Below are 13,198 nucleotides of genomic sequence, written 5' to 3'. Positions count from 1 at the left end.
CATTTTCATAGAACAGAACCATCAGTGATATCAGGACATCGTTATATATTGCACAGAATACAGAAGAGCCAATTATCACATGTGTACACAGAGTCAAGGTGGTCACAAATAGCAGGGTAGTCACATGGATAGCATTAATCAGAGATTAATGCTAGCATTAATAGCATTAATCATAGCATTAGAGATAGCATTAATCAGCAGTGTTAGCGAGTAGGCAGACGGTAAAGGGGCCCCAAATGTCCCACCGCCGGGACACGCTGGGCAGTTCCTCCGCATAACATGTGAGTTGATCTCGACAGTATGTTACATCTTTCAGCCAGTATGCTAATTTAGGAGCTGGGCGGCCATCCCAGTGCATCGAGACCCTGCGTTTCGCCAACAGTAGAGCCAGCGACACAAGTTTGCGGTTCACATTCTTAATATGCAATAAATGCCCCAACAAACAAACTTTCATATTACATTCAACTGCCTCACCCACCATGGCGGATAACGTGGTCGTGACCTCACCCAAAAGTCTGCTACTTTGGCACGGGCCCAGGCCAGATGCTGAAAATCTGCATTTTCAGCCCCACATCTCTTACAGCAGTGAGAGTCTTGCAAACCAAATTTATACAATTTCATTGGGGTTTAGTATACCTGATGGGCATATTTATAGTGAATATATTTAAGATTACCATTTGCAGCAAATTGCATCGTGAGACAGCAACTCATTTCCAACTCGTCTTCCGTCAGTGGTTGTGGCAGGATAGCCTTACATTTTGCTAGTGGGGCATCTGCAATGAATGCCTCATCACGTTGTGAGGCTGTATACAAGCGTGAAACCAGTTTACTAGAGCTGTGTGCAGTGTATAGGGATTGCAGAGCTTCTAGTGCTGGTGGCTTCCCTGGGAAACTAGGCTACAACGTTTTTAATGCTGCCCGCAATCTGCTATAAATGAACGTTAGCATAGCGACATTTTCTTGAATCCCCACAAAATCACAGAGATGCAGAAACTGGCCATTTGGGTGTACGTCACGCATAGTGTGTGCCCCAGCAGCATGCATCATTTTAAGTGAGCCAGTCTCACCAGTCACCGATATATCCATATGGTGGACTAGAGGCATCGCCGGTGCATATAGTGGTAGTTTCTTAGCCCGACGTCCCAGTTCTTGCCATGCCTGATTCGTACATTTCACTGTGTCAATGTCGTCCTTTTCAAGAACAGTAGTGTTATTCAGTACCATTGACTTAAGGGGTATTGGATGGGTGGCACCCACCTCTACTGCGATGTGTGGCGTATACAGTGGAGCCTTTTGCCAGTAATAGGCATAGTGTGCCTGGGCTCAAAGATAGTATAACTGCATATCAGGTACAGCAAAAACCCCAGTTTCATACTGTCTTGTAAGCGTCTCCCACTTTACTCGTGGCTTTTGCCTCCCCATGCCAACCTAATTAACAGTGACCGTAATGTAGAAACAAAAGTTGCGTGAGGCGTATAGGGATATTCACAAATAAATATAAAAACCGTGGGAGCACCACCATTTTGATGATCGCCACCCTATCCGTAAATGTAAGTGGCAATTTAATCCATCTAGCTACTTGGTCTTCTAGGCGCGTAATGGCAGTACCATAATTGGCACACACAACGACTTGAGAGTCTCTGTGAGCCCAGATACCCAAGTACTTGACTGGCTCAGTTGTCCTAGCCAAAGGACATTCCAACTCAAATGGCGTAGGACTGTCCGTGAAGGGTAGTATCATCGATTTGTCCCAATTTATGGCAAGGCTAGAATACCATTCAAGCCTTACATATTCACGAATCAACCTGTCTAGGTGCACTGCCGGGTCTCGCACGTACAGGACCATGTCATCTGCATACATGGACACTGCTAATGGGCATTGTAAAAAACGCAGTGCGGCCTCGGCATGCCTTTGTCGCAGAATACAGACCAGGGGCTTCATAACTAGCGCAAAAAGTAAGGCCAACAGTGGGTATCCTTGTCTCGTGCTGTGCCTAACTGGTATTGGGGTTGAAGTCTGGCCATTAACTCGTATTTGGGCCACCGGGCTAGTGTACAGCAGTTTGATCCAGTTGGTATAAAAGTAGGGAACCCCCATACGGTGCAGCACTGCAAACATGTAGGTCCATGCAATGGAATCAAATGCCTTCGCGGCATATAGCAGGAGTGCAACCGTGGACATTTCAGGTTTAAAGAGGTGTAACACTGCAAAGAGAGTCCTGAGGTTGTGAGCAGTGGAGCGAGCTGGAATAAACCCTGACTGGTCAGGTAAAACCATAACCGGTAATAGGAGTTGTAGTCTAGTCGCCAGCACTTTCGCGAGGATCTTGATTTCCGTGTTCATCAGCGATACCGGTCTATAGGAGTCGCATTTGTCTGGGGCTTTCCCTGGCTTCAGTAGTGTGATAATGAGAGCCTCGCACAGTGTATCCGGGAGGCGTTGCTGTTCATGTGCCTCATCAAACATGGCATGCAGATGAGGGACCAAAATATCCACATATTCTTTATAGAACTCTGCCGGGAGCCCGTCCATGCCCGTAGCTTTACCATTCGGCAGTGCTGCGATAGCATCCCTGATCTCACCCGCTGTCAACGGATTCATCAGGAAGTCCTGCTGCCCCCTGGACAACCATACCAGGGCAATGTAATCTAAGTATTGAGCAATGTCTTCCTCAGTCGCAGTATGCCTAGCCTCATACATATCTCTATAATATTGTGTAAATGTGTCAAGTATCCTGGGTGTATCACAATGAGTATTCCCATCTAATGCAATTGACTGGATCAGGTAGGGTTTGTACATGTCTCCGTGATCCTGCTCGCCAATGCACGACCAGGACGGCCCCCTTCCCCATAATATCGGGCTCGCCAATGTCTAGACATAAGTTTCACCTCCTGCTCTGCGAGCTTATTGTACTCCGTAACTTTGGAACGTATAGTGGCGAGCAGGGCCGCTTTAGTTGTCTCCGCATACTGCCGTTTTAGTTGACCCAGTTCCCTTTCTAGCTTTGTCAATGAGCCAAAAAGTGATGAATACCCCAGCCTGCAGGCTCATGCATACGCCCCATATAGTGACCTTAAAGGCCTCCCATATAGTGCAGAAACTCTGCACCGTTCCTACATTTTCAGTGAAGTAATTGTCAATAGCTTCACGCACTCCCTCCCGGAACACTTGATCTAGCAGTTCAGAGTGTTGGAGATGCCACTGAAATTGAGGTGGTGTGTAAGTGGGTATCGCCATTGTAAGTTGTACTGGGGAATGGTCTCATAAGGTACGAGGAAGGTGCACAGCCCGAGTGATCAACGTGCTAACATCCGCAATAGTCAGCCAGTAGTCAATACGGGACCACAAATTGTGAGCATATGAATGTCATGTACCCTCCTGCATCCCGAGGTGTCCAACCTCCAAACGTCTAGAAGGCCTAGATCTTCCATACCAGTGTGAATTGCCTGTGTTGCTCTTTTGTGGATGGGATCTGAAGCAGTGCGGCGGTCCAGTGCAGGGTTTAAAATTGCGTTAAAATCTCCCACACATATAAGTGCAGTAGGCGGTAACTGGTATATTCTGTTCCATAACCCTGCATAAAAATCAGGGTCATCTATATTCGGCCCATACACATTGACTATTGTAACTAGCTTACCACATAATTTGCCTTGAATGAGTACATAATGACCATTATCATCACTTTCCTCATACGTACAAACAAAGGGGACATTCTTTTTAATTAAGACCATAACTCCACGCGCATATGAGGAGTAGAAGGAATCAAATCGAGTACCAGCCCATTCGACTCTTAAGAGTGACCCTCCGTGTATGGAGCGAGTTGACGATGGCCTCTGCCAAAGAGGCTGCCAGCAGAGGTGGTACCCTGTTCCACACGCACTGGGACTGCCCCAGGATTCAGGGCTTCTGGTGGGCTGTGGGTTGCCGGATCTCTGAGGTCCAAGACTTCACCCTGGAACTTATGCCACAGTTGATGACTGGTAATTTGGGGAGAACAGATGTTAATAGCTACACACTTTTGTACTGCAATGTTGAGCTGATGGTTACCAGCTGATATGTTATAAGACGCTGGGGGGTAATAGGATTCCATCTTTGAAAGCCTGGGAAGTGACCCTAGATTGATGCATGAGGGCTGGGAAACTGGTGTATTGGGCCTGGGGGGCCCACCTAAGTTTGTATAGGTGTGGGGCTCTTGGAGAGCTGCAGAAGTCATGAATCCCTGAGCCTAGAGTGGACAACAGAGGGGCTCCAGGAGGTAGGTGTAGGGAGGGCGACCTGGGTGAGCCACAAGGTCCACCATGGTATAATTAAGTGAGAAGAGCAATGGGCTACCAGGTTGTGGGAGTCACAAATATATAATTGTCACTGTTTTAATGTTATTTTTGTCCGGTATGCCTCGATCCCCTGCATGCATAGGGCAGTTGTTTGTTGGATACATGTTCTTACTGAAAATTCAAGAAATAAAGGTTGGAGAAACACAAGCAAAACTTGGTGAAACAACTAGAGTGGATCCCTCAGGCTTAGAGTGAAATGGTACTGTGTTTTAATTTGGGGGGGTTGGCATGTAAGACACCCTTCTGTGGTACCAATATGGAGTAGGGATGCCAACAAGAATATTGTTTCCCCATCCGGATATGAAATAGCTAGAGCTTGGATCATCATTCAAAAATGTGATTCAAAGAGGTAAGGTTTTAATGTGGGTGGAAAGGGGTCAGAGAGGAGTTTGAGAATACCCACAAATGCACAAGTTTATGGGCATTTCCAAACTTCCAAAGCAAACCATGCCTTGGAACGTCCACTTCTTGGGTGGGATTTATAAGAGCAGGTTTCTCTGCACCCATAGAAGAGAAATCCACACTTGTAAATGGGTGTACGCCTGCCAGGAATCCCTTTGTGAATTCAATACATAACGGTACTTTGAATGATCATTTTATTGTTTTACTAATTAAAATCATTACAATTACAGAAAATAACATTTAAAACATTACTCTACATGCTGCTATAACTTACGTAACCGCAATCCAACAGTAATAAAGTGCAATGCTTGGCAGTATAAACAAATCCTTGCATATTTACACAACAGTGCATAGTGTCAACAATTAACCCCTTCGCTGCTGATGTCATCGGCCACGGTGGTCGTGTGCTGATGACGAGCTGAGCTCGTCATGTAACGCGGCTTTTGGAAAAAAGCCGCACAGCAGAAAAATTACATCAAAAATCACATGTAAAGGCAATTTAAAGGGTTACATGTGCAATGAGCAATTTTAAAATACAAGGTTCATTTACCAATACTTCATCCTTACACCTAAATAAATTAATTATAAAATATCAAAGGGCAAATGCTTATGTAAGAACTGGTATCGCCAGACATATTCTTAGCAGTCTGATTCTTTATTAATTCCATATAATCTACATTCAAATTCATACAATCAAATAATTCATACTCAACAGTACCAAACCCATTAAATAATTACCTGGGCTTTACTTAGCAGTAAAAGTAAGTGATCTGTGCAAATATGCACATACGCTAAATTGCCTGCTATTTAATGATCGATTCCTATTCAAATCTTAAGTAAGCTCCGGAGGGTAACTCCGCTCCGCCAGCGAAGTTTGCATAGTTTTTCTAACTCCGCACTCTGTTGGGAACGGGGAGTGTAGGCAAAAACTCCAACTCTTCATCATAGCGGAGTTAGCCCCTGCGCCCAAGCACAGAACAGGAAATAAATAATCACTTACCTGCTCTGGTGTCTCTGGGCTGCCCTCTTCGCCGTGGTCTCTCCTTCTCGCCGTCCTCGCTGGTCGCAAACCCCTACTTTGTATGTCTTGGGAGGACTGCGCATGCACGCGCGTGTGCGAATGTGCAGTTCTCGCAAGACGTACAACGTAGAGGTTTCCGACCAGCGAGTAAGGTAAAGAGGAGACCACGGTGAGGAGGAGGGCAGCCCGGAGACGCTAGAGCAGGTAAGTGATTATTTAATTTTTTTTAAGTAGGGTGGAGTGGAGTGAAGTTTTTTTTCAACTCCGTGGAACTTCGCGTAGTGGCACTCTTACTCTTAAGACATTTCAAGCAGTCAGCTAGAAATACCCAAATGTAGCGGCCTAGTAAGTGATTGAGTATACCTGGACATCACTTAACAGCATTCTGCAGCACACATAGAAGGAGGAAATCGCCTCCATTGATTGATGTTGTGCAGAAAGGAGCCCCTTCCTGCACACAATTAATCATCCCGCAAGGCAGGCACTCTTGCAACGTGGCGGAAGGGTGCCTGCATTGGCACTAGGCTGCTTTATTAGTGCCGGTGTAGGGGTCAGTACAGGAAACCACCATATTCTTGTAAATACAGCACATTCCTGCACTTTTAAAATGATGCAGCATAGCCCTGCAAAATCGCTGTGCCATTCTATTGAAAATGAGGCGCCAAGTCTCAATTTCATAAATTTCTCACATGTAAGAAGGAAAGTGTGAATTAAAATATGGTTGAGTTTCCAGATCTTCATATGAGTTTATGACTGTCCAAGCATGCTTTATTACTGTCCTTGCTTCTTTCTCTAGCTAAGACAAAAATTATTTCATTATTTGATTCACAGTACTTTTAAAGCATGCTCCGGACTCTGGGGTAGGCCCCTGATATGACCAAGATAGGGCTTGGAGTGAATCCTGCATGTGGAGCCGCCTTGGGCCAGTGTAGGTGGATTTAGTAATTGTTTGCCAGCACATGTTTGCAAAAGAACCAGACTCAGAGGTAGTCAAAAATGGAAGCATTGCAAGTATGTGGCATAGCAGGCTAAATCCCATCTCTAAAGACCAAACTCTAGCCAAAATTGTGCCTGGCCAATGTACATTGGGATTTTAAAGAACGTGTTAACAGCCTTGACCTGTAGTATGTCTATTAGCTTGGAATCTTTTCCTCGAAAAATAAATGAAGCATAATATTCAAAAGGTGGCCATATGATGAGCATGCCAGTTTATCCTTGAATGCGAAGATATTATTACTGCTTTAGCCTTGAGAGAATCAAAATGGCTTCTGAAGGAAATGTTGTTATCAAACAAGCTGCCTAACTTTTGACTATTTCAATTTGCCTTCCTTTTGAGTACCAAAACTATCATTTGAGTGGCGTTACTCTAATCGGTATGATCTTCATTTTTTAATGTTAAGCTCTAGATGATTTTTAGGGCTCGGGCCTACGTCACACTGCTTAGCAGTGTGGGCGGAGCACAAGAGTCCTTTTGTTAGCGTCTGCGAAAAGCTACCTAACAAATTCCTGGCTGCTCGTGATTTTTCGTCGTTTTTTTTGCCAGCTGCATTTCGATAGGCCTTCTCGTGCGTGTGTTTTCGGAAGAGAGCACGCAATAGGCCATAGGCGGTAGAGTAGCTCCGCCTATTGCATATTGCGTGCGGTCACGCGCACCAGAAGGCCATATTTCTTCTATTATCGTGGCTGTCAGGGCCCGCGGTAATTGAAGACAGATGCTGGGCGCGCGTACACCAGTCTCGAGTTTCGTTTTTTCTCTGCTGTGTGTGTGCGCATGCCGCCTCCCCGCCAAAGCTTGACTTCCTTGAACGTGCAGTTTAAAGTTTCAAGGAACAGTGTTTGTTTGCAGCTGTTTTTTTTATTCGGCTGTTTAATACACATTAGCCTCCGTCGCATCGTTTTTTTGCGAAAATACGGAGAGTGGCAGCCAGTTCATGGTTTAAAAGGGGAGAGACAGGCCTTTTGTTGTGCGTATCAGAAAAGGGTCTCACATGGGAGCTCTGCCTGCTGGGCTGCGTGTGTTGTCTTTGGGCTGTGGGTAAGAGCCAGCAGGGGTGGGTGTGTGTGTTGGTACCCTGGCAAGCCGCGCCCACCTCCAAGTTCAGCAGCTCCCCATAGTGGGGAGTCGCGGCTGAAGCCTCCTGACACTTTGACCCCGGAGCTGACGCTCTAGGCGGTAACCCAGGGACGGAGCCTGCCCTTCGCCTTGGCAGCATTCCCTGCTCTTCCAGGCACCTGCAGCCCACTTGCTGCTGCTCCGCACAGTGTGCTGCGGGCATACAGGATCTCTGAAGTTGTTGGAGTGAATAAGTCAGCGAGGGAAGCTGACTCCCCCCTTGCCAATGGGAGAAGCCGTGATGTAACTGTTCGGCAGCTGCTGGATGTGAATTGCTCTGCTGTGGGGTCTGGCTCTTGTACAGCATGGAGGGTCTGCCGCGGGAGTACTGAGTGGAGCCGCGGGACCCGCTGCCATGGACGAGTCCAGTATCCTGAGGAGACGGGGGGCTGCAGGTAAGGGCGACTGTTCACTGCATGTTACCGGTTTAGCGTGTAGCCACTAGGTGCTTGAGAAAGCGTTTCTTCAAAGTGCTGCAGTGCTGTGTTCTTTCCAGCGTCACACTGCTCATTTGAAGCTATTAACATGGTTTAAGGGGGTGTTCAAGGGACCGTGCGTTAAACACAGACTGCACGGAGTTTCACTGCATGCTCCTTGGATAGAAACAGAGCTGGTCTCCTGCGTCTGTTGCCTCCAGAGCGCTGCAGCTCTTCGGGTCAGTTTGGAGTTTGTCCTCCCAGGCATCGGTGCCTACTATGTTTCTACAGTGTGCACTGGTGATGCGCTTCACTACACCCCGCTCACCACTCACCCGACAGGCACTACATGTTGCCTGCGTGAGAGATTGTTGAACAAGCATCTAAAAATCTGTCCGCGAGGAATCCACACAACACATCAGCAGGTTTCCTGCCCCAGCCTGTGGTACTTTTCCATAGCACTATAATACACGCTATATATTGCTGCTTTCTCCAAAGTTTCAGTATGCTATTGGACAACAGGACGGCAACCCTTCAATCCACTTCATTTTAATTCGCTATCTTTTACCGAATCCTTCATTTACGCTTCTAAGTGGTGTTTAATATATTCAGCAGCTCGCGGCCGGCTCGTTCACTAACCCCGGTTTACACATGATTCACTGCTTCAAGACCAACTTTGTAAAGCTAAATGGATTTCCTCCTCCTAAACCCGGCCTAATCCTCGGAGTAATGTAAATAGGATTTCTGTTGCCGCCATAAATTTCACCCAAGTCTTGTGCGCTACTGTAGGGATTTGTTAAAGCATAATGTGGAATTTTATTCATAAATTCTGTTCTTCGGGTGCCATCTGTGTAAGCCGCCACATTGTATACAACTTGTTGGCTGTCATATAACACTTCCATCTGTTTCACGGCGCAGTGAGTGCAGATTGAGTGCGAGAGTGACTGAGTGCAGAGTGAGTGCAGAGTGAGTGCGAGAGTGACAGTGAGTGCAGAGTGAGTGTGAGAGTGACAGTGAGTGCAGAGTGAGTGCAGAGTGAGTGCCAGAGTGCCAGTGAGTGCAGAGTGAGTTCCAGAATGACAGTGAGTGCAGAGTGACAGTCAGTGCAGAGTGAGTGCAGAGTGACAGTGAGTGCAGAGTGAGTGCGAGAGTGACAGTGAGTGCAGAGTGAGTGCGAGAGTGACTGAGTGCAGAATGAGTGCAGGGTGTGAGTGAGTGTAGAATGAGTGCAGAATAAGTGCAGAGTGAGAGTGATGCAGAATAACTGCAGAGTGAGTGCAGAATGACTGCAGAGTAAGAGTGAGTGCGCAGGATAAGACCACACACATAAAACCACATACATAAGACCACACACACACCACTCTCACCACCACACACACACTATCACACACTCACCACCACACACAACCACACACACACACCACCAGCCGTCACTGCACACTTTCACCGGGCACAAACACAGCCAGCCGTCGGTGCACGCTTTCACTGGGCACAAACACCACCAGCTGTCAGTGCACGCTTTCACTGGGCACAAACACCATCAGCTGTCAGTGCAGGCTTCCACCAGGCACACAAAACCAGACATAAGTGCACGCTTTCACCAGGCACACACACCTCCAGCCGTCTGTGCGTGCTTTTACCAGGCACACACACCACCAGCCATCAGTGCACACTTCCACCAAGCACACACACCTCCAGCTGGCAGTGCACACTTCCACCAAGCACACACACCAACAGCCGTCAGTGCACAATGTCTACAGGCACACACACCACCAGCCATCAGTGCACACATCAATTGTTAACGCATCCACAATTAACTATTGAAGCAATCGCAGTATGGTGCACTTTACTTTTAAATATATTAATCTAAAGCGCAGCATGCCACCATTGCTACAATTCCAATCCGACCCACATAATTCCACTGCACACCACATGCATACACTCCATAACACATGGCTAAAACACATTGCCATTTACAATGCCATTATCTCTAACTCAAATAAATCCGAGACCTATTGCATTTCTAATGCTTGTTCAACATATGTTCATCAAGGGAGTTAATTACATTTTGAAGTCCTTTCATTGTTTGGCTGAATAGTACTTTGTCATCAGCATACTGAAGATAATTTAAGGGAATATTGCAGAGCTTAGGTGGAGGTGAATTCGAGAAGTCCAAATGTTGTTTAGGATCCACCATTAAATAATTAAATAAACAGGGGACAAGACCACACCCCTGTTTTAATCTATTTGCTGTCTCAATTCTTTGAGTAAGGGAAGTTCTGTCTCCCAGTTTAATCTGGACCCATGTGTTCGTGTAGAAACATACAATGAGATCTAGAAATGCAAAATAGTAGAACTGGTACAATTACCGATGGGTATGTCTCCATCAGGCTCCACACAGAATTTATAGATAACTGGGGAAGCAGGAATTCCTGGGATTGTTTGCATGCACCCAGCAGCCACTGTAATCTTGAAGTGATCATCTGGACCAGTGATTGTTTGTTGGAGAAAGTATGAAGACCAACCCTCTCCTGCAGTTACAGAAGGTTTACTAGGCTTTTATTGTTAACAGTGCTGAAGGCCACAAAGAAATCATGCACAACACAGAGAACTCCATTATCAGTGATGACAATTAGTTTTTTCATCATTTGGATAAAATATATATTAGTGCTGAAATGTCACTTGAATTAGGACCTTTAAGTGCAAAGATAGTACTTCTTGCAGAGTTGATCGCATATCCTGTTAGTTACAGCTTTCTCGATTTCTTTTCCTAATAAGGCATCATAAGTGGGTAATTTGAAGCACTGAAATACATTGTTATTTTGTTACAGAATCTGTCAAGATTTTAGTGTTTTGGAAAGATTTTTTGAATACAGAAGGTGATGAGGTGTGAGGTGTCTAAGGAACCATGACATTAGTTGGGATCAGGACATTATGTAAATACGTTTGGAGAGCTGCTAAGATATTGGTGAGGATGGAAATAGACGGTGGTCCATGTGTGGGAATTGTGTGGTTGATTGTGAGGCAACTTAGTGGTTTGTTTCATGCTGTCAATGGGAAGAAAGGTATTCTCTGAAAAAAAATTGTGTACTGTGATGTTGTATGTTTCCCTAAAGTCTGTTGTTTAGTAACACCCTTTGGTTTTGTGTGATAAGATGGTTTCAAGTGGAGCAAAATAACTTTAAAGTGCTCAGTCACCTTGTGCCTCTGTTTTCCTCCACTGGTTTTATTGATGTAGGTAGATATTTCTTGAATGTTCTATGTTGTTGACAGCTACGCTTTGGTGGATCACAATTTAAAGGGGCATTTGTATCCATGCTCCTTTTCTGAGTAGATTTCAGATTCAAGGATTGAGCTGGTGTTATTTGTCTGATGGATCGAGGTCATGTTTGCTCATTGGAGAGATATATGGGAAAATCTTTAAAGAGCTATACACGTTGCTTCTCAGCTGTATGTTGGTCGTGGAAGATAAACAAGGAGTGGCGAAGAGAGACAGACTTGGTAAAGTGGTCTTGCAAGTCCAGTGATAGTAGCAACTCTGCAGTTATTTGTAGGTACCATACATATAAAAGTAAATGCATTTACATAAACAGCTCTGGTATAAATAGAGACTATGTTAAGCATTGAATCATAGAGTTGCACATATTTTACTAACTCCAAATATTTTAATTTCTCTTCTTTTTCTGACAGGCCTCCCCAGCTGCATTGGCCAAGAGCGTTTTGGCTGAAGTTCCAAATCAGGTGGTGGACTACTACAATGGGAAGGGGATTAAACCAAAATGCCTCTCTGAATATGAGTCTTCCAGGACACCATGAGCTACTTGGCACACTTTTCCATAGTTCCAAAATATTCCTAACACTGAAAGAGAAAAGAAACGATAGCACGTTTTGGTGTTTTTTATCTAATTGACAATTTTTTCTGCATGTGTAGCCAAAGGGCCTGGACCTATTAAGCAGTTGTAGTGTTGAAGACTTTTTACAAATTTAAAAATAAAACTCTTTACATTACAGCATGTCGCCTTGAATAAACTGTTAAATGTATCTGTTTTTTATACAGGTTTGTTGATATTTTGCAAAATTTCTTATTATCTTTACACTGTAAAGCAATTTTGAAAAGTTTATTGAAAGTTGAGAGGCAACGCATTTGATTACAATCTGCTAACATTAATGAAAGATTTTTCAAACAGGCAGATAGCATGTACTGTATTTTGCATGTCAAACATAAAAACAAGACAATTTACATTATTGCCCTCCATATGCCCACATTCCAGTTAGTTGACCACTTCAAAATGACCTTTTGATATATTTCAGAAATATTTTAAAGTGGCAGTACAACTAAAATGGTGTTCAAGAGCAGAGCACCCTAATATCACAACCCCAAACCAAAAACACATCCCGGTTAAATTGTGAGCAAAAAATAATGGATATTTGTTAATGGGACTTTGAAAGAGATTTTTACAAAGTAAAATGTCTGGTTAGGAGAAGGGAATGCACTGAATGCACTGAATGAAGGTGTCTGGCAAGAGGCCCCTTAAGTAAAAATCATCTGCATCTGCAAATCTAACAAGAGTGAAACAATTGATTATGCTCTCTACTATAATGAGTTATGGGTGTCTGCAAAGTTATTCTTAAATACATTTTCACTTTTGACAAAACTTCCCTCGCTCTTACTAGAGCTATGCAAATTAGGATTTTTGTTTAGGAAATATGCACATTGGCAAAGTGCTGACAAGAAATTGTAATCAATACTGTTCTCTGTACATACTTTATTTTTGCAATGTTTGCATATAATATTTGGATTGCCGGATTTTGAAATCGTAACATCCTTTTAACTATGTTGATGAAGGCACTATTGTCACAAAACATGAAGGTATCAAACAATATTGAATGCAAAATATGTAATTATATTCA

General features: G+C 44.5%; 1 protein-coding gene across 3 annotated transcripts in view; it reads left to right on the top strand.

Moving 5' to 3' along the window:
- CPNE4 (copine 4) overlaps positions 1-12,889 on the top strand; it is a 1,444,425-nt gene extending 1,431,536 nt beyond the window's left edge. For all 3 annotated transcript variants that reach the window (XM_086942069.1, XM_086942068.1, XM_086942067.1), the window contains one exon: positions 11,978-12,889. In XM_086942069.1, the coding sequence (XP_086798195.1) occupies positions 11,978-12,103 (126 nt within the window). In that variant the 3' untranslated portion in view covers positions 12,104-12,889. The remainder of the gene's footprint in view (positions 1-11,977) is intronic.
- Positions 12,890-13,198: the final 309 nt, after the last annotated feature.

Source organism: Lissotriton vulgaris, chromosome 10, assembly GCF_964263255.1.
Source record: "Lissotriton vulgaris chromosome 10, aLisVul1.2, whole genome shotgun sequence".
Taxonomy (NCBI): domain Eukaryota; kingdom Metazoa; phylum Chordata; class Amphibia; order Caudata; family Salamandridae; genus Lissotriton; species Lissotriton vulgaris.
This window is presented reverse-complemented; position numbering and strand designations above follow the sequence as displayed.